The sequence below is a fragment of the Pinus tabuliformis genome, chromosome 2_1 (assembly GCF_031772625.1).
Source record: "Pinus tabuliformis cultivar Carrire ecotype Pingquan chromosome 2_1, CPIR1, whole genome shotgun sequence".
NCBI lineage: Eukaryota > Viridiplantae > Streptophyta > Pinopsida > Pinales > Pinaceae > Pinus > Pinus tabuliformis.
Window position 1 is genome coordinate 483,871,060 of NC_142299.1, and position 23,527 is coordinate 483,894,586.

General features: G+C 35.0%; 1 protein-coding gene across 1 annotated transcript in view; it reads right to left on the minus strand.

The window, feature by feature from the left end:
* LOC149201015 (uncharacterized) overlaps positions 1–11,291 on the minus strand; it is a 30,584-nt gene extending 19,293 nt beyond the window's left edge. Inside the window, exons 1-3 of the mRNA XM_089401165.1 lie at positions 11,096–11,291; positions 9,283–9,350; positions 8,879–9,069 (exon numbers count right to left, since the gene is read on the minus strand). Of these exons, the coding sequence (XP_089257291.1) occupies positions 8,879–9,069; positions 9,283–9,350; positions 11,096–11,291 (455 nt within the window). The remainder of the gene's footprint in view (positions 1–8,878; positions 9,070–9,282; positions 9,351–11,095) is intronic.
* Positions 11,292–23,527: the final 12,236 nt, after the last annotated feature.

Sequence of the window (23,527 nt, forward strand, 5' to 3'; positions counted from 1 at the left end):
AGAAAACAGTAAAAATAACCAGAGATACCAAAAGGATACATCTAGTTGGAAAAATTGCAGACATTATGATGGGCAAAATTACCATGCAAAAGTATGTGGATCCCGGTAGTCCTATTGTCAAAACTCATATTAATGGGGTTGAAATCCCAAATACTTTGATTGACTTAGGAGCCGCTATCAACATCATGAGTAGACAGACCATGGATCAGTTAAAGCTTCCTAACCTTCTCTTTACACCTACTTTACTGCAACTTGCAGATAGATCAATCATTAAACCTGATGGTGTATTGGAAGACATTCCAGTCTCTCTAGATTCTTGGGAATATCCAGTTGATTTTATGATTTTAACTCCCAAGAACAATCTAGGAGGACATCCTCTTATCTTAGGAAGACCTTGGCTAGCAACAGCTGATGCTTTCATCAGTTGTAGGTCTGGGGACATGTATATATCAGATGGTAATTCCACCAAGAAATTCAACTTGTATCCCCCAGCAAAAGCTATAACAGAAATAGGAGAAGATGAATGGGTAGATGATGAAGATACTATACAACCTGTTCTAACCATCTCTGAGATTAGTGAAGATAGTCAAATTCTAAATACATTAGAAAATTTTGAAGTATCTTTAGAATATGACTCTGCACATTTTCAGATAGATGCAGACATTGAATATCTCTCCTCTAGACAGATGTCTCTCTTCTCAATGGAAGAGTTTGGTAGTTCTACAGTTGAAATCCTTCCAGGAAAAACTTTGAACATTAACAGAAACTTGGAAAGACCACAACAAGAAGAGTTAACCAAACTTTTGCAAAAGCATTCTACAGCATTTGCATGGGAATACACTGACATGAAAGGAATCGATCCTAAGACTTGTATTCATCACATCTATATTGAAAAAAACAGCAGACCTATTAGGCAACCACAGAGACGGATGAATCCAAACCTTAGGGAAATTGTGAAAGAAGAACTTCAAAAATTGCTCAAGGTAAACTTCATTTACCCCATTTCAGATAGCCAATGGGTTTCTCCCTTGGTTATAGTGCCCAAAAAGAATGGTAAATGGAGAGTTTGCATTGATTATCGAGAATTGAACAAGGCCACCTTAAAGGATCATTTTCCTCTACCTTTTATTGATCAGGTACTAGATACTTTAGCAGGTAAAAAGTATTTCTCATTTTTGGATGGTTTTAGTGGGTATAATCAAATTCAGGTAGCACCTGAAGATCAAGACAAAACCACATTTACTTGTCCTTGGGGAACTTTTGCCTACCGAGTACTTCCTTTTGGATTGTGCAATGCACCCGCTACATTTCAAAGGGCTGTACTAGGAATCTTTTCAGATCTAATTCATGATTGTGTAGAGGTTTACATGGACGATTTCACAGTTTATGGTAATACATTTGAAGAAGCTTTGGAAAATTTGGAAAAAGTACTGGTAAGATGTAAGGAAACAAATCTTTCTTTAAGTCATGAAAAGTGTTTTATGATGTTTACTGAAGGGATTGTTTTAGGACATCATATTTCAGGAGATGGGATTAAGGTTGATAGATCCAAAGTTGAAGTCATCTCTAAGTTACCTATTCCAAATTGCCAGAAGGATGTTAGAAGTTTTCTTGGGTTTACTGGATATTACAGAAGATTTATTGAAAACTTCACTAAGATAGCATCTCCTCTTTTCAAATTGCTTACTAAGGACTGTGAGTTCAAATGGGATCCTGAGTGTCAATCTGCTTTTGAAGCTTTAAAGACTAGAATATCTGAAGCACCCATCTTAAGGGGGCCAAATTGGAAACTCCCTTTCCACATTTCCACTGATGCTTCAGATACAGCTCTAGGAGCTGTTTTGGGACAAAAGGACTTGATCCCTTATGCCATTTATTACACCAGTAAAAATTTGACTCCCACTGAGTTAAATTATACTGTTACAGAAAAAGAGTTCTTAGCTGTGGTACATGCGATCAATAAGTTTAAACACTACATAACCGGCTATGAAACCTTTGTCCATACTGATCACTCTGCCATAAGATATTTAATGAACAAACCTGTCACTAATGGTAGAGTTACAAGATGGCTTTTACTTTTACAAGAATTCAACATTACTGTGTTAGATAGACCTGGAAAGCAAAACACAGTAGCTGATTTCTTGTCTAGAATCCAAAACACTAATGAAGATTCTCCAGTAGAAGATAAGTTTCCAGATGAATACTTGTTTGCAGTGACTACCAAGACTCCTTGGTATGCAGATATGGCTAATTATCTAGTTACAGGGAAGCTACCTCTACACTTATTTCCTAATGAGAAAAGGAAAATCATTCAGGAGAGTTCACATTTTTCTTGGATTTCTAATGAATTGTTCAAAACAGGGCCAGATTGTATAATCAGAAGGTGTGTTCGGGAAGATGAAATGCCTGACATCCTTAAGGCATGTCATGATGAACCATGCGGCGGGCACTTTGCTGACAAGAGGACAACCTATAAAATCCTTTCTTTAGGATATTATTGGCCTTCTCTCTTTAAAGATGCAAAGCAGTATGTTAGAAGGTGTGACAGCTGCCAAAGAGTTGGGAAACCAACTCCTTCAAATGAAATGCCTCTACAGCCTCAGGTATGCATCGAACCCTTTGAGAAATGGGCTCTAGATTTCGTTGGACCAATTAATCCTCCATCAAAGAAAAAGAAGTATATACTGGTTTGTACTGATTATGTTACTAAGTGGGTAGAAGCAAAAGCATTGCCTTCTGCCACTGAAAATTCAGTTGTTCAATTTATTTTTGAGGATATTTTCACTCGTTTTGGTGTCCCAAGGGAAATTGTGACAGATCAGGGCAGCCAGTTTACATCTAAATTGATGGAGAAGCTGATGGAGGAATATAAGATCAAGCACAGAACATCTATTCCATACCATCCACAATCAAATGGCCAAGTGGAATCTACCAATAAAGTTCTTGAAGGCATTATCACCAAGACTGTTCATCTTCATAGAAGAGATTGGGCGGAAAGGCTCCCTGAAGCCTTATGGGCCTATAGAACTACATGGAAGAACACAACAGGACATTCTCCCTATGAACTTGTTTATGGGAAGGAAGTCCTGCTTCCTATTGAGTTCCAAATCAAGACCTTCAAGATGGCAGTCCAATTGGGAATGAGCCTCTCAGAAGCCCAAAAACACAGAATGGACCAACTAAATGAGCTAGATGAAATAAGACAAGATGCAATTCTAAGGACCGATCTAGTTCAGCACCAAAGATCTAAATGGCATGATCGTCATATCAAAGAAAGAAAGTTTCAGAAAGGAGATTGGGCTCTATTGTTTGATTCAAAGTTCAAAGACTTCAAAGGAAAGTTTCAAACTCATTGGCTTGGGCCATATGAGATTGATGAAGTCTTTAGCAATGGAGCAGTTCGAGTAAAAACTATTGATGAATTTCATACTCCTCTTATTGTGAATGGCCATCGCTTGAAGATCTACCAAAAGCCATTCTCAAAAGAAGAGTTTGTCAAATTGTTTAAAGAAGATTCTGCAATCAGATTGGTGGAGAAGGATTCTTCTCCTCCATCAGCCTAAGCTTTGGTTTTTGAAAAAAAAAAAAAAATAATAATAATAATAATAATAAGTGTATAGGCCTGAAAACCAGTCTCTGATTGGCAGTCCTATACAGAAAATTTGAGGTGAAAATCAGGGTCACCTGACACCTCATATTTTATAAAAAAAAATAAAAAATCTCTTTCTCTCCTTATTTCATCTCATTTCATCATTACAGCCATTTCATCCACCATCTCATTCATTTTCACTCCACCTCATTTCTTTTCATCCATCCATCCATTCATTACATTTCATTCCATCAATAAAGTCATTTTTTAGATAGCTAAAGTTGTTTTTGTGCAGCCGGAGGGTACCACTGCAGTTTCCGCAGCTGTCTGGCAATTCTACAGCCATTCAGCCATTCCGCAGCCCTCTGCACCTGCATAAAAAAAACACAGTCTGTTTGAAATTTTTTTTACAGTTCAGTAGTCATCAACAATAAGTGAAAAAGAGTCATGCAATAGCAATAAATCAATGAAGGGTTAGTGGCAAATGATCAAAGGCAATCCAAGCGTGGATATGAGGTATGATCTAAATCCTAAACTTACGGTTATCTCATTTTGCAAAGTTTCTGGGTTATGTTTTTTGCCACTTAATGTAATGATTGCCAGGCTTTTCCATTATACGACCATAAATCCACGTATCCCCCAAACCTATCAGTCCTTGTTCATCACGTTTTTTCAATTGCGGCTGTTCTTCCATTAAGGTTTTCGTACCTAAGTGACGTAGCCTACTGTACTACGTCTCTCTATGACATAATCCCGCAGCCAAGTGTAAATCTATGACCGAAACCTAAGGACCTAACCGTTTCTACTCATCATTTCATAACCCTTCTACCCTCCTACGCTCGTATCATTCCATTCACGCTGTTTCATTTCCACAATTTCCTTATTCCGCTGTGCTCACTACGCTGCTACCATTAGCCATACTCTGTTTTACTCCTTCCTCTCTGCTAATTCTGATTACCAGTGAAAGTAGGTTACGGCTGTTATATTAGCACCGTAAATCCACTGTATCAAGAGCCGTAAATCCACTGTGTCAAGGCCGTAAATCCACTGTGTCAAGGCCGTAAATTTACTGTGTTAAGGCCACTGCTGAAGCCGTGTAACCTCCTTTTCCAAAAAGTTCTAGAACAGAGCCGTAAATTTACTGTGTTAAGGCCACTGTTGAAGCCGTGTAACCTTTCTTCCAAAAGTTTTAGAACAGAGCCGTAGAGCCAATGGGTAAACTCTTAAGGGCAGAACCAGAGGGTTCAAAATTTCTGGAGGGATATCCTCAAGTTAAAGAAGCGTTGCAGAAAGCAAACTGGCTACAATGCATCCAGAAGTTCAGAGGTTACCACAAAGAGGTTACGAAGGCCTTTGCACGTTCCTTTAGAGACAAAGATAATCAAGTGGAGATAGGGGATTTAAAGTTTACAGTCACTGAGGGCAGCATAGCACAAGCCATCTCACTCCCACAAACTGGAGAAAGATGGTTTAAAAACCGGTCAGTTCAAGATCAACAGTGGAAGCAAATCTTAAAGAACCCAGGTATGGATACCAGCATCTTTACAAAAGGGATTCCGGTTACTTATGTCAAGGAAGAATGGACAACTTTACTTTTATTAGTGCAAAAATTCTTCACTTGTGAGGGAAGATTTGGAGTTTTATATGTTTACCATGCTAAGGTCATGATGCACTTCCTAGGAGATGATATTAACCTTCCATACTTTCTACTCTCAAGTCTTAAGAAAATGTGTGCAATTGTCCAAAGGAACCCAAGAAATATTGAACCACATCTATATCATCATGGTCTTGTTAAAATGCTAGTTGAGGAACAGTTGAAATCAAAAAGAGACACATGGGAGAGATTTCTTATAAGAAATCATTTTCAAGAAATAGGAGAAACTTCTGGTGGTTCCCCTCAAGTACCTAAAAGGAGTAGGAGAAAAAGAGGAGAGGGAGTTAACCCAGAAATTATTGCCCAAGCAGAAACTACTGTTCCTGAAACTACTGTCCTTGAAACAACTGTCCAAGAAGAAACTGTCCAAGAACAGTTTGATGAGGAAACTGATGTACATCATTCTGAACAGGAAATTGATCCTGGACTTACTGAAGTTGATGACCAAACAGCTCAAGGAATTATCACAGAAACCCTTTCAGAACTTGCCCAAGAAGTTGCTCAAAAGAGAAAAGAGAGTAGGAAGAAACAAAAGAAAGATAAAGGCAAAGCTGTAGTCCAAGAAACCTACCTCACTCCTGAGAATTCTAGTGAAGAAGACACTCAGCCCTTAGCACAAAGAATGGCCAAACTCCATGAGACTGCCCTTTCCAAGAAGGTGGAAAAACAAAAGCAAAAGGCACAAAAAGAAAAACAGAGCATCACCACCGTGAGAAGGAGCAGAAGGATACAAGATAAAGTGGGGGCCACAAAGGGTAAAAAGTCACTCATCATTGACTTGAGCACACCTGAAAAGGTTGCTACAAAACCTGACTTTGAGAAAAGTCCTCCACACGCTGAATATGTTGAGACTAGTCCTCCACGTGAGGAAAGTCCTTTTGAGCATGAACTTGAATATGAACATGGATCCGAATTTGAGTATGAACCTAGTCCAAAGAAGTCACCAGAGGTTGACCCAGATTAGCAGAAAGTTTATAATTACCTGGAGACGTTGGAACAAGCAGATGCTGGTCCAAGCAATGTTCAACCTTTGGAGCAGCAAGTTCACTCACTAAAACAAGAAATTTTTGAGATTGAGGTTCTAAATCGCCATATCATGCAAGAAAATGAAAAATTGAAGGAGCAAGCTAAAGTGGATAAGATGATTCATGATAACACCATGCTACATCTGGGCCTGTGGCAAAGGAATAACAAAAAGCTAAGGAAGAAATGCAGAAAATTAAGTAGAGCCTTGGTCAATCTAAAGTTCAGATGCTTGGTAAAGAAACCAAGAGTTAATGTGGCCACACAGAGGAAGAAGAGAAGATTAGATGTCTTAGCAGAGGCATCTCAGCAGGTTGATTAAGCAGTGTTTTTGCATGAGGACATGCAATGCCCTCGTAGTGGGGGTATGTAGAGCCTCTAACTTGCACCTCATCATCCATTATTACCTATTGTTTTTCCTCACTTATCTCTCTCTTTCACCTCATTTTCATTGTAAACCTACCCAGATCATTACATTAGATGTCCTTAAGCATGATCAAGTGAACTTTGCTAATGTGTGACTGTTTTGTTTAGATTTTGACATATTTACAGAGATTCCGCAGCTGTCTGGCAATTCCGCAGCCATTCAGCGATTCCGCAGCCATCTGATGATTCCGCAGCCTTTTTGTTAATCTCAAGGTTCCACGTGTCATTTTGCAAAACGAACCACATGGGCACGTGGGAATCAAGGTGCTCGAGGTTCTTGTGCTATTGGTTCGGCCAGCCACATCATCTACACCTCCGGTCAACGAGGGTCAAGCCACGGTCAACAAAGGCAGCTTAACGGTGATGCGTAAGCTGTTGGGTCATGTCAGTGCAAACGGTGATTTGTCCGTGTTACGCAGGTTGTGGGGGACATAATCCAACTCTGGATTCAATTCCCATGACGACCAGAACCTCCAGCTCATCCACGAGGCTTATGACGTGTTGCTGAACCTTGATTACGCATGACAGATTAGTTATTTTTCAGTTTTAGCTTTACGCATTAGGCCATCTTTCAGATGCCTATAAAAACTTGCGTCTGCGTACGCTTAATGTTACTTTTTAGCTGTTGTGTTTTATGAACTTGTTATAATTTTAGTGCATTTCAAGACTCTGTTTTTATAGTGTTGTTCTAGCACTCTTGACTGTATTTTTCTGCATATGGAGTAATAGAAAAACAGTGTTGTGTTGACGTTTTCAAGTACCTGAGTCTTCTGTGGGTTTCATGGATGGAGGGCCCCCATTCATGACAGCCCTTGTATAGTATTTCATGTTTATATTCTTGCAATTTCCTTATTTTACATTCAGCATTTCCTTTTCTTGAAATATGTACAGCTTGATTTATTTTCATTGCTATTTCATTTGCAGCCTTTACTTTGACTGATCAGATTTGTTTTTCTGCAGGTTTTTAACCCGGGATTGTGTGTGTGCTTGTGTATTTGCTTTATATCTAGTGGTAGTTGTAGTTGTCATATTCATAGTGCTGCCCTTTTACTCTTTTTTCTAGTTAGCTTTTAGTTTAGTTTCACAAGTTGTATGCTAACTGATTAATGGTCTCTTTATCATGAATTGTTTATCTTTAAGAGAGCAGAATACTAATGAATTACAGCTTGTTTTGAAGTAGTCTTGGCTTATAGCACTAACTCTTTTTCCACTTGTTACACATAACCATGTATGTAGGAAGCAGTATGATGGAAAAAGGCATAGTAGTGTTATAATTTGTCATTTAGAGTTTTATCATTTCTTAGACTTGTCTTTAGCTACTTCCTAATCGTGTTTTACACAGTACTATGTGTTAGAAGCAGAGAGTTAGGAAGAGATAAACATTATCATTGGTCTTTGAAGTGATTTTCTTATTTTTTATTTGCAGCAACATGAGTAGTGACTAATGCCATTAGAAAGTGGTTCTTTGCTTTCAATTCATTTCAAGTTATTTATTTCTTTTAAGTTCTTTTCCTTTACAAATTCAGCAAGTAGTTAGAAACCACCAATCACACACTCTCACTCATCTAGAATTCACCTTACACACACTTTCACTCATCTGTTTATAATCATCACTCCATCTTAGGAAGATAAATTAACCACAAACAACACCCCAAACGACAAAAAGCTCTAAGAGGTTGCTTAAGTACATATAGTACACCTTCACTTCATCAGCTTACGAGCCCCGGGTTGACAATTAATGATATCAATTTAGGAACACTAAATTGACTAAACACAGAGGATATCGAATAGGAAAAAAAGCATCATTCAATGCTTTATAATTAATCACAAGTCTTTTCTTACCTCTTTTCTGCTCACTGTGCTTATTGACATAAAAAGTTGGGCAAGCCCAAGGGCTCCTATAGCTTTCAATAAACTTCTATTCTAACAGCTGTTCAATTTCTGCTTTGCACAATTCTTACTCTTTTGGACTCATATGATTTGCACTAGCTTTTTGTGGCCTAGGAACATATCCTTCTTTGTAAGGTAGTGCAACAAAATAATTTTCTCGTACCCAAAAGGCATCTGGCCTACTGGAGGTACAATCTGCACAAAGCCTATCAGAAATTTGTTGCAAAGTCTTGGGACCATGTAACTCTGCATTTTTTACAATCTTATTAATCTTGTTCAGATCTTGTAGACTATACTGGAGAGGATCCTCATCTTCAGGCTGCACATTGATTTTGTAGTCACAGGAAGCAGGGACTGTGATAGGACCAACAGTGGTGGAGAATATAGCATAATCTTGCCCAAAAGTGACTGGCAAATATTTCTTCAAAAAATCTTGTCCTAACAAAATGTCAGCGCCAGTATCAAAACTATACAAAGTGACAAATACCTGTACATCATTCAAGAAAATAGGAAATTCAGGAGCTATATGACTTATTTCCATTAAATCACCAGTGATAGCCCTGAATTGGAGTTTAGTAGGCTGCCAATAATAATGTGGAATGGCTTTGTATTTGCAGCAGCTACTCATAGCACCAGAATCTATTTGAGCATCCAAAGTATAAGGTTTAATGCTAGGGACTTTAATTCTTATTGGAATAACCACTCTATCTCCAATGCCCATAACATTAAACAGCTCAACATTTTTCTTTGGAGATATCTCTTCAATAACTGGAACATTTTTCATCAATAAACTTGTTAATTTAGAATTACAATCATCATAATCAGAAATAAGTAATTGAAGCTTGGATGACAACTGTATCATTTATGACCTTGTATGATGAATTGAAGATTCCAAATCTGTGATCTTCTTCTTAAGAGCATCAATTTGATTCATACCTGGAGATACGGAAATCTGCAAAGGTTTGAACATTGAATTGAACTCTCTTTCGATGAATTCATCATCATCTCTTTCTTCTTCTGAAAATCTTTCTTTCTTTTTAGATGGCAGTTGTTTCTCAAGATTCTCAAGTTTTTTAGTCAATCTTCTTCTTGCTGTAAACTGAACTAGATCTAACTGTGCTAGACCAGCTTTGACTGCTGCAATCTTTGCTTGTATATCTCATGAAGAATTTAAACTGAACATTTTAATATCAGGAATGAATGTTTCATCAGAATCAGATGATTCTGAATCAATTGTTAATTTCCTGATTTCAGGAATTTCATTATTTAAAGATTCTGAAGAAGAACTTGAAACCTCAAAATATTCTCCATCAGAGTGGGATATGAGATCCCAATCTTGTGGATCATGGATTGTAGAAAAGATATCCATTATCTTCATCTGTTTCTTATCTTTTCTTTCTCTGCAAGTGTTAGCATAATGACCTTCTTTACCACAAATAAAACACCCAACTTTTTTAGAAGGTTTTGATTTTTTCCTAAATACTACCCTTCTTCCTTTAAATGATCTTTTGGAAGAAAGTACTTTTTCTTTTTAGGAAAGTATTTATCAGTCTTGCAAGAGTAGGACTTGTCAAACTTTGTCTTTTTAGAAACCTTTTTTTTCGCTTTTCTTATGACAACCAAAATTATAAGTTTCTTTGAAATTATTGCAAAGCTTTGTGCTAAAGTGCATTTGTTTGGAAAAATCCTTTTTAGCTTTGCTTTCTGGAAGATTGTGATAATCATTTGGTGAATAGTTGCAAATGATTGTCCTTCCAAATTCACTTTATGATCTGCTATGTACTGATTAATGAGATCAGGAATTTTACCAGGCATAGACGGAATGTAATACCTCAGATAGGCAACATTATGTGGATCACTAGCCTGATACAGAAGTTTCTGCCTAACACAAAAATACTCTTGCAAATAACCTAGTCAATTAACCTGCTTCAAATTATCAAATAGGTTTTATCTTTTTTGGTGTGCAATACTTAAAAAATGGTGGTTTGACTGCAGAATGCAGAGGATAACAACTATGCATCTGGTGTTAAACCTTCGTTGGAATTTGTAATTACGAGCAAAGATATCTGTGAAGTGGGTGCAACTTTTACACTGTTGTTGTTCAATAATGAGATTGGATTTCAGAAACATAATATCGATTCTATATGCAGCCTTGGACGCTCCACAAAGAAGAGAAGGGAAGGAGGTTATATCGGAGAAAAAGGTATGAATTTTTACTGATACTCTAATATGACTGTAACCCTATGCATCTCTGTAACCCTAGGCATGAATTCTAGATTTTGGTTTACGTACTAATTTTATGTGTATTTACCTTGTATTTTAGAACTTAGAACTCAAGCCTGTGACTGAAACGTATATTTTTAATAATTTAATTCACTCAAAATTCAAGCTTATTATTTGGATTTTATAATGCAAGCCCGCGTATTTTTCATAATTAATCTCACTCAAAATTCAAACTGAATTAAATTGACTTGGCTTAAATATCAAACATAACGGATGAAATATTCCATTACCGAGCAGGCATCCGTTGTATTTCTGGTCGCAGATGGCTAGCGTATTCAGAGATTGTAGAAACTCCACTCCCCCGTCCCAGTTCCATGGAAAACCCTGTCCATCGAAGATATAGTGCTCGTCGGGTTGCTGGATTCGAACCCTCGCTGACCGCTTGTTTCGAATTTTTGTTCTGCCATGGACCGAAATCCTTTCCATATCTGTAATAATATTTCTAATGATTAAAACTAATATATGCCAAAGTTGCGTATGGAAAATAGTTTGGAGGTGCACTGAAGGAGCTTTGACGGTAACTTGGAAGGAGAGGGTAGGCGAGTGGTATGGACAGCTAAGCCCTAACATTTAATTTACTAAATTTAAATAGCCTCTTATCAATTAGAAATATCATCAAATTGCTGGGAGGCTCGTACAGTCACGTTATGTAAATAAAAATAATAAAAGAATACAAATGGTTATATTTTAAAATAAAAATGATATAAAAATAATAAAAGAACAAAAATAGCTATATTTTAAAATAAAATTAATGTATAGATTTATGTTATTTATTATTAGTATTTATGTGGAAAATAATTTATTTAAAAAGGAAATAATAGTATAGATTGCAGTTTAATTAGGTTTGAGATGAATCAAATTACTTTTCACTTTTAGTAAAAAAAAATTATCTAAAAATTAATCTTAAATTTCCACTTGAAATATTTAATCCTCAATTGATCTTGAGCCTAAAATAAATTAAACTAATTGAACTTAAAATAAATTAAACTAATTTATCTAATTTATTAAATACATCCTCAATTGACCTTGAGCTTAAAATAAATTAAACTAATTTATCTATTTTATTAAATAGATCCAATTTTTTAATTAACATAAAAATATTATGATTTTTCCTTAATTATAATATTATTCAAATTATTTAATTCAATTATTTTATTATCATATTATTTTTATTTTTTAATTAAAAAAAATCTATATACTCTTTATATAAAAAATATCGGGTTGTACCTGATTCCTGAGAATAAAGTGATCTTAGTCCTTACAAATCATATAACTATATCTAGAATTGACATTAACTATAAACTCTTATACTTATATTTATAGAGGTTATAAAGTTAAAGAAAAGATAGAAATTTTTTCATTAAGAATAAATATGTTAAAATAGAAAGGAGAAATTAAATATATTTTGGTGATTAATAATAAATTTTTATATTATTTTTCTATTTTATTTAATTATAACCATATTTTATAAAAATAGTAAATTATTTTTCTAATTTATTATATTGTAATTTTTTTTAAATTTATACAAATAGTCTAATATTTTAATTTTATTATTATTTATATTATAATCAAATTTAATTAATAGTATTGAATGATTTTAAAATAATGGAATTTGTTTGATAAAAATTGCTAATCCAAGAAGAACAATTTAATCAAACATAATATTGATATAATAAAACAGATAAATTTCTTTCCTCCCAAAAAAATTCAATCACATAAAAGCGATATAAACCCTATTTGCATTTTGAAAAATCAAAATATTTATAGCAAAATCAAACTTATGTTCAAGTCCAACCACAATGAAAAGCAGGATTATAATCATCATTTTAAAAAATAAAATTTTTATTATTATAAATATATTGTTAATTAAGATTATAAAAAAATTTAAAAACTATATTAAAATATTAACATTAACACACAAATATATATATATATATATATATATATATATATATATATATATATATATATATATCTATATATTTATTGATTGTATTGTTTCAAAAAATATATATATCACAATAAATGATATCATTGTTCATGTTATGTTCTATTGCATTTTTTTTCAAGGGGACTTAGATATAGTGACCATGGACAAGCTTACAGATAATGCAAAATGATAACAACTATAACTATGATCAAAGTTTACGACAATTAACAAAGACAAAGATACAAAAAGTAAAAGGCAAATTCCAAGTGACTAAATATAATATCAAGAGTCACATGAAGTAATTTAGAGCAGATTTAGAGTGTTGGTTCTAGCTGGGGTAGGAGGTTTCATATCACATTCTAGATAGCTTTCTAGGTGAGAAAATTGAGCATCCAAACTAGCAAGACATGAGTGTTTGTAATGTTGCACATGCTTTATTTTATTCAAGGAAGAGATTATATCATTGTGATCTTTAAGCTTCTCCTTCAAGACATTGTGCAAGAGTGTTTTCATCTGCTAATGGAGGTTTATGGAGCTCGAGTATTAGCTTTGATTTTGGACACCTCACTCGCCAAGGGTTAAGGTGTAGCAGATGAACGGTCAAAGGAGTCCAAGACGTTGGAAGATGAATCCAACTGTCACAAGAATGTATTATAAATATACATCTATGTTTATAGTAAAGGAAATTAATTGTTCTATCATTCATGTCTCTTTAGATTCCATGTGTGTCTAACATTTGTCTTCCCTTGGTGTGTCTGGGATTTGGAACCCAATTCGCTACCTTAGCTTGAATTTCTAAGTCAAAGTAGTCTTGGCTATCACTAATAGTCAAGGCTTCAAGTTTACGGATTTCCTCTGGAATTTATGGAGCAGTCGTGTGGAAAATGAAATTGGCATCTTGGGCTTGGGCTTGGGTTGGTGGTCTACCTTGAGGACCCTTGTCCCAAGATCCATGGAGGTAGTGCATTTTTTTAGGGGCATATTGTACCAAATAATTGAGGGCTAGGATAGAGTTCTTCCCCAAAACACCAAAAAACTAAAGCAATTGAAGATGAGAAGACCAAATAAAAGTAAAATCTAGGGTGGCATGGATTGCTAGGGAAGTCTTTGATGGCTTATAAAGAAATTTGGCTTTTGAAGGGGGCAGATAGATAAAATATTCCAGACAAGGTCCAATAACCAGTGAGAGGCAACAACAACAAAACCATTGTTCACCCTTGCTAAGCTCAGAGAATTAGATGCTAGAACCCACGAAATAGAAACAAAACTAGTGAAGATGATGTCAAAACCCAAGGAATTGGACAAAGAGATAATTACCCAATGTTGATCGACCCACCATGCTTGAACCTATGTAGTTGAGAAAGTTGGATGAGGGTTGATGTCTCTTGATCTTGAAATGTTTGTCATCTTGGTCTTCATTTGCACCCCAGGTGATACCTCCACTGCTAGTCTTAGGCTTATCCCTTTGTTGTCGCTTAGCGTCCAATACATGAGTTGGGAACCACAAACCCAGAATCTAAGTCTCTCAGAGTATCGGTGCATGTTGAGCCATGGTCATAGGAAAAAGTCATCTCCTGTACCAGAGAGGAAACCCACAAATTTTGCCACAACCTTGTGTCTTTACTAGCAAATGTGAGCCCCTCATTTCATGTCACTCAAAGGAATTGTCCCACTTGCACAAGCGTATAACCTAGGCATAGTAGGAAAAATGGAGCGCAAGGTCTCTCATCCCATGGCACTAGAGTAGAGAGAATTTTTCATGAGATTGAAATGTGGTGATAATTATTTGCATGTGTTGCATGGGGTGGGATGGCCATGCCATCACCTTTTAAATGCAATAGGAGGAGATGAGCTGGTTGGCTCCCCCGCCTCCAACATCTAGAATTCCAACACCCTGATCGAAGATAAATGCATTATATATATATATATATATATATATATATATGTGTGTGTGTGTCTTTTTACTATTTAATATTTTTTAACTAATTTATTAAATATATTGTTACTTCCAAAATTTAAAGAGAAGTTGTGGGGCCATAAAGAATCTAAGATATTATAAAGAGGTGATCAACCTCAATTTCAAAAACCAAAATTACTTGTCTATCTTCACGAGTGTTGAGAATTAATTCTCATGAGCTTCATAGTGAAACTGTCTTTGGTTTCTTACTAAAATGCCATGGGAAGAAAGAGTTTCACTAATGCTATACCAAGAGGGTTGAAGATGAAGCACACTTTCTCTTATATTGCTAAAGTTATATTCAAATCCATTCAATTTTTTTTAAATCTTTCTCATAGTACCAACCTTCTTGACCGTGTTAAGGCAACAAAACTATGATGATATGAGAAGGCTTCTTTCAATAACATGTTGAAGAATTTCTATTAATCTCTTATCTTTTTAGGTCATGTAGACCATATTGGTTTTAGTAGACATTAATGATAATGATCATTATCATTATCATATATAACATATTAGAAATAAAAAATACAAAATCAATTTTATGAAGTTCTTTTATTAATATTTTTTAATTATTATACCAAGAGGTGATTTACAATTTAGTCTTAAAAACATATTGTAATCGAACATTAAATAGAAAATTCGATAAAAAATAATAATAAAATAAAGCATAATATAAATTTATTTTAAATCAATAAAATAATAAATTGATTTTATTTTATTAATCATATTTAATAATTTTTTAAACAAATATTAAAAAAATAATCATTTTATATATATCACATCGAAATAAATTTAAATAATAATAATAGTTAATATTTTTATTATGATATTTTTATCCTAATTATTCATCCAACATTAAATTAAAAAAACAGAACTTGTTTTCTATTAAATTAAGGGAAAAACTATATTAATCCAGTTACGTAGTTTTTATTATTAATAATTTACGCTTCGGTTCGTTGAAGTAAAAACTGTTTATCATATTGGTTTAATTTCTATTTATGTAAATTTCCAGAATTCTATGTTATAATAATATCATTGTAAATGAACAAAACTTAAATATTTAACATAATTTATATGTGATCTAAAAAATTAAAAATAAGCTATCATTTATATAAATCACTCTTAAATTTTGAACAATCACTTATTTTCATAAATTTACAATATATAAATTTTGGAAAATAAATTTAAATCATATTTAATATTTTTAAATATATGTTATTATTATTTTTTCCAGTCTAGATTTATTTTCTATTTTCTATTTTCTATGGTATTATGGAAATTTAAAATATTTATTATAAGTTGTCAATTAGTTGGCTAATCAAAAAAACTTTTATTTTCTATTGTATTATGGAAATTTAAAAGATTTATTGTAAGCTGTCAATTAGTTGGCTAATAAAAAAACTTAATGAATGGTAAAAAGATTAGTTGATAATACAAGTAATGTTAGCTAAAATTTTTGCCAATCCAAGTAGTGTGATCTAAGTTTTAGATATACATCTTAACAATATCTAATAAACATTTGTTTTTATCTTGATTTATCTTTGTAAAGTTTGATAGACTTTATTGAATAAAAAAAAAAACAAAAAATATATTTATTGGTCCTAGAATAATTTGAAACCTAAAAAAGCAAATATCTATTGGTCTTAGACTAGTTTGAAACCTGAAAGGCCATGATTTTCTTGTGTATATGGACCATCTGCAATTAAGGGTACTGGATCTTAAGGAGAGTGAGAACACAGTGTACTTAATCTGCTTAACATGGATCATAATCTCGTCCAATTGTAAAAGGACTTCTTCATCGGCTTCATTCTTGTCCTAAATAATATACCAATACAACTATGCTTAACATGAAGCATAACCTTGTCCAATTGTAGAAGGACTTATTCATGGGCTTCATTCTTGTCCTAAATAATTTACCAATAAAGTTGAACTATGTTCTAGTGCTTAGTGTCAGCAACCTTGGGATGGCCTATATTCCACACCCATATACCTATCTCAAAATTGACCTCCCAATCATGCATGGAAGTGCGGGGAGTCCTATTTCCCCTTTGGCAATGGAAAATTTTTCTCTGATCTAAGGGGGACTTGCTTCGAATAACTATTGGTTGCCTCACTAAAATGTAGATAAGGGATTTTTCTCCCTTTGTGCCCTCCCTCTTTGGCTTCATTGACCTATTGACATGTTTAGTTGAAGCCTTATAGAGATAGACTTTCCTCTAGAAAGCACTAGATATAGACTTCAAAGAGTAGTGTTCACTAAACTAGTAACACTTAGCAAGAATGGAATTAAAAGGCTAGTTTAGAGGAAGTAACTTACAAGAGATACCAAAGAGTCTTAAGGTGGAGGGGGCTAGGAAGAGTCACCTTAAGGGATGAGATCGAAGCTAGTAGGGACAAAATGGACTAGAATTGAAGGAGGAGGAATGAACAAGGCAGAGTACAATATTGGGGTTGGAACAACAAAAAAATAAAAAAAATATAATAAGGTTACTACAATCAAAAATCACTGCAAAGGAGAAGCTTAAACCAAGATGAAAGGACTAAGATCCATGATATTCAACAAACCAATAGGTCATAATGTACTCTCCGATCTAACCTAGAGATTGGGTTCATCAATCGTCCATGCACATTTTGAAGTGATGCTCCATCATAACAAAATTGTGCATAATCCTTGTTAGCAATGGTCTAATGAGGCATAATAGTGATCAAGTCTGCAACCACCTTGAAGGTAAGAGGTCCTAGAGGTCGGTTTTTCTCCCAGGTTGAGCATTATGGAACATAATTGACCATCCTCCAGCACCTTTCCTAAGCCCTATAGGGACAAAATGGACTAGAATTGAAGAAAGAGGAAAGGAGGAGGAATGGACAAGGTAGAGTACAACATTGGGGTTGGAACAACAAAAAAACAAAAAAAACTAATAAGGTTACTACAATCACAAATCACTGCAAAGGAGAAGCTTAAACCAAGATGAAAGGACTAAGATCCATGATATTCAACAAACCAATAGGTCATAATATACTCTCCTATCTAACCTAGAGATTGGGTTCATCAATCGTCCATGCACATTTTGAAGTGATGCTCCATCATAACAAAATTGTGCATAATCCTTGCTAGCAATGGTCTAATGAGGCATAATAGTGATCAAGTCTGCAACCAACTTGAAGGTAAGAGGTCCTAGAGGTCGGTTTCTCTCCCAGGCTGAGAATTATGGAACATAATTGACCATCATCCACCACCTTTCCTAAGTCCTGTAGATTCAATTCCCTTGTTTGGCCACTAAATGTCCTTAAAGTATGGGATGTTAGAAAAATTGAGAGAGAAAAAAGAGATTCCACACACACAAATTACACTTCATTATCTTTATTGATCACAACAGTTACACATATATAGGACATAAATCTCTGATTTCCACACTTCTAGATCATGACTACAACTCATACATAGGAAACAAAAACTTCTAGATTGACGATTGGGAACTCTCAATGACAACTCATAACAACACATGGAAGAATTACTTCCAATAACCTCCCTTAATTCTTACATGGAAAAAATTGAAAACACATATTACAACAAGGATGATATATGTCTTACTGGTCTTCATCAACACTCACATCCACTTTGGAATCTTGCAAACACCACTCTTTCACCACTACATCTTCGAGTTTTCACTTGACCTCCATTTAAAATGTAATTTCCTCTGACCATCATTGATGAGCATTGCAAGATCAACAATATAGACACCTCGGCTCATCACGGCTTCCGTGATAAGAGTCGTCAAGTAATGAACCATCCTATAGACTAACCACCATTTGTCAGATGTTTCTCTTTTGGCTATTTGTGAGTTACTAGGATGGAGGTTTGGATAGTGAATGTGTTCAAAAGTTTATCAAACAACAAGACCTTACTAACACGCAAGAATTGATGTTTCGGTCACTAGTTCTTCCATTTTAAGAACCACTAACCCTTTTTATAACCAATAAGAAAACACAATCTCTCACACCTTTTTTTTTTTTTTTTACACAACTCCCTTTTACCATTAAAATTTCTAACCACAAATTTTTTTCCTCCTTTTTTATTTTATAAAACTCCTCCCACACTCAAACCAATATTAAAATAACAGTACAAGGTTCAAAACTAAATAACGTTTTCAGATTTAAAACTAAGAAATATGGTCAATTCATGTGGTTATGGCTATTCAAACTTGTCATATTCCAGCCGCGACTATCTAATGTTCAACGATATGATGCTCCATAGCCCTGCATTAAATGACGGTGATACCTATTTTTCTAAAAATCCATGATCATAACCCCTCTCTTGAGAGAGTTAGGGATGAACCTGCTCCGATAACATGATAGAAATTTGAAGAGAGCCAGAGACAATGGTTGCACACACCAAAAATATCACATACTAAACCACACTGATCTAATCAATTATTCTCACAACTCTCACATCTTCCTCGCCTTCTCATAAGGGAATCAAGACAAAATAGGGTTTGATACCATGTTAGAAAAATTGAGAGAGTTGAGAGAGATTGCACACACACAAATCACACTTCCTTATCTTTATTGATCACAACAGTGATACATATATATGACATAAATCTCTGATTTCCACACTTCCTGATCATGACTACAACTCATACATAGGAGGCAACAACTTTTAGACTGGCACTTGGGAACTCTCAATGACAACTCATAACAACACATGGAAGCATTACTTCTAATATAAGAGTGATGGGTGAGAAGTTCACCATGACTACATTATTTTCCAATTGTTTATAAAATATTTTCTCTTTTACTTTTTAATTTTATTGTTGAAATTTGATAATACAATTTTGAATAAAAATGTGATTGTAAGTTTTCGTTATTTAAATTTAAATAAATAAATAAATTTTGTGATTTGGAAAACCATATAATTATGTAAATTACACTAGTGAATTTTAACAAATTTGTGTAGAATTCCAAATAAAATTCACAAAGCCAAAAACCACAACCAAAACATAGAGGAAGAAGATTACGACAATAATTCTCCATGGTTAAATTACTTCACATTATCATTTTAAAAAAATGATTTAATGCACAAATAACTCCGTCGAGCCAATGACGTCATGCGTGAGCAATCAGATACCGTTATCTAAATGCGGTGTCATGAGACGGCGGTTATGGAATAGTTTTTAGATTTTATATTTTTAACATTAATTTTATTGGTTTGATAAATATATTTTGAATTAAATAAAATTAATTAATATTAAGAAATTGCAAAAAGGCATTACAATAATAATCATTTTTTAGTGGTGAATTTAATTGAGAAAGATAATAGCTATTCCCAACCATCAGAAATAATCTTTATATAATTAGATAATACTAAAATTATTAAGTAGTTAATTTAATATATATTTAAAACTTATATACTTTAAAATTATTAATTTTAAATATTTAATTGAAATTAACCACCAAGATCAATAGGGTAGTGTCGATTAAAGAGTGCTCATGGAAAGTGCTAGGAATGGCGTTTACACATTGACCATTTAAAATCTTTAGGTGGTGAGATTGTTAACTGCAGTCATTTGCTCAATTTTGAGTTGCGATAAGGAAGTCCTCGTATAGTGGGTGGTAGCCTTGGTAGCCCACGTGAGGGAAAAACAAGAGTTTTTTGTTGAGTGATGTGTCTGATTTCCATCTCCAACTATTCATCTACACTTCAGATGATTAAGCTGAGAGTGGTGTGTGATTTCCATCTCCAACTATTCATCTACATACACATAAGATGATTAAGCTGACTTTCAAATTTTTCATTCACAGCGGAAGTGTAAACATGATAAGTATTGGTTTTGGGTCTTTACTGAACTTCCTTTAGAGGATTAGTAACATTAGTAACAAAGGAATTACAATATGGATTTATTTTTTAATATAGATTATATCTTGTCTGTGGGGATTATCATTGTTGTATTCTCAATTCTATTAAATCTCATTATGGAAATCTCCAAAGCACACAAAATGCAAGCTCGTAGGATAACTAGATAGTATTATTTACACATCAAAGTGAATGCAATGTCAAAATGTTTTGCACATGGGGGGAGGAGTTGCCCAACAACCATGAAGAAAGTTTAAAAGAAAGTATTGGTTGGAACTGTCGTCTGTGTTGACTATGTATAAGTCTTCGCTTGTGCCATTTTTGTGCATTTTGTGTGGAAAATCAAACTGAAGGATATTAAGAAAGACATCCCTAAGTTTTGATCTCTGGTTTGCAGTCTCCACAGGGGACACACCTTCAAAATTCAAATTATCATGCATTAATTGGATTGTTGGAGGTTAGTAAATTTGGAGAATAATTTCAACTACCTACCTGTACTTAGGGTATAATGCAGCAGAAACTTGAAAGGATTAATTAACAACCAACGAATAATCTTGGGATTTGGTTGATATAGCCAGAGATTTTCTTCTCTCACATTTTTGCCTCAACATTTATGAACCAACGTCAATTATCCCAGATTCAGTTCAAAAGTGGAGTGTCTTGGGATTGGTCCCAGCAGATGTGTTCACACATTTTCCTCCACAAACTCCTCTGAAGAATGTTTTTGGATCATAGTGTTTGACAACCTGATAGATTAAATGTGGAAAATCCTCCTATCAACGCCCTGCCGACATTATATTCCCCAATCAGATCTTCTTATGGATCTTGTCATTAAGATTTGAAAACAACTATATGTCAGTCTTTCCTCCAGGGTTTCTTGACTGGATTGCCAGATTAGTTTTGATCTGTGGCCCCAACTACAGTGGCCAATGGGTCCACACCTGGCACTGAGGTGTTACACAACAGACCCCTACTCTTGAATGATATGTATTAACCCAATTCCTAGTGACAACGGGGATCTCTATAGGTCAGGTAGGTCCACCTAAGAATTCGAGCAAAGCTTAATTGGATGGAATGTCTTTGCCAACAAAGTTGTCGTTCGTCTTGACTCTCGCATGAACCACACTTTAAATAGAGTCAAAGTCACAACGGGGACAATTTACCACTTTTGATTGATCCAACAATTCACAAGCAAAACCTTGATTGGTTAGTTTGACAATGACCTCAGGCCCGAGGGATGACTTTCTAACTTTAACTCCTTTCCTAGAGGTTGAGCAGATGATCGAAGTAACTGTACATGAAGAGGACCAATACACCCGAGAAGAAACAAAGGATGTTGTTTTGGTGCGCAAGAAGATTTTCCTGCTTGATCCTCTCGACAATGTGGCTCACCCTGCTCAAAAGCATTGTAGGCAAAAGGAAATGGAATTGGCTCAACAGATGCATGGTTTGGTAATCAAAACTGAGGGATCCTAGGACGAATCCATAAAACTAAAAAAAAAAGCTCTAGTTGGGCATTGGGTTTTCTCCAGATTAGATGCAGCTCAAATGAAAAAATGGACAGACACGGGTGGCTTCCACTTCTCAAATATCAACCTTGCATTAGTGCTTCTCAAAATGGTTGGTATGCCTTCCATTTCCTTTCAATCGAGGATGCAAAACTCATTGCAGCTAGTCCTTGGGTCAAAGGGCATGGATTCTTATCCCTGCAACGTCGGTCTTTTGGCCTTAATCCAACCATTGACTTACCACAAAGAAACATCCTTTGGGTCAAACTCTAGAGGATCGCCAAACACATCGCCTGGGTTCTGGTTGAAAGAATGCTTTCAGGGGGTCTCCTAGAAATTATTGGTCTTTGTTGGGGACCTTACTTGCATAAACCAATATTAGACTATTGGGTAGTTCCTTTTAGATGTCTCTGTTACCATGAGGTGAGACGCCTTATGAGCGGTTGTCTTGAGAGACACAACAGATCCACTCGATGCTCATATACCTCGTATGCAGCTTAAAAAATATAGTCTTTGCGAGCCCACTTAACTAAACTCCACGCCAGGCCATGTATTCTATCCTTCCTTTCTCCATCTCATAATAAAACCTTTGTCTCACAATCCACCTTGACCCCTAACCATTCCAATTCCCCTCAGCAAAATTTCCCCCTTCTCAGGGCCTTGCCACAATCTATTTGGCGCCTTGCCCACCCATATCAACTTGACGACTTAATTTGATAATTAAATCATCCACCCTTAAAATTACCAAAGCATTGTTGACCATACTAAATCAAAATACAAAGTCCCCTACTCCTCCCAAGCCTCTATAGTCTCACACAAAACAAGACTCTATGTCTTTCGCCCCCCTTGCAACCCAACCTCTTGTTGATCCATATTTCACCTCCCCTATTAAATATGGGGCTCCATTTGATCTAACCTTTTCCCCATTTTCAGAAGATGTGGATATGGAGGTACTCGCCAGGGAAACTCAAAACACTATGGAGCCACTGACAATCAAAAAATCATTTTCTGATGATAATGATATTATCCCTAGTCATGTCTCTCGCAAGAATTTCACCACCAAAAATAAGAAAGGGACCAAATATAAAAAAATCTCAAATTGCTCCCTGGTTGCATCAAATCCATAGGAACATTCTAAGAAACTCCAGACATCTCGATTATTGTACCTACCACCCATGGGGTTGGCCTCCTGGAGAGTAGAGCCTACCAAATTTGACCTTCCCTAATGACCATAATTCCCTTAACGTCTGGGGTCTAGGATTGACCCTCAAAAGACTATCCTTGAAAAGCATCATTAGGATCTAAAATCAAGGGACAATACTATTACAAGAAACAATGACAAGCAAGGAAAAGGAGTGGGGATATATGCTTCAGATTTGTTTGAAATGGCATGTATGTGCAATCAGTGCAAAT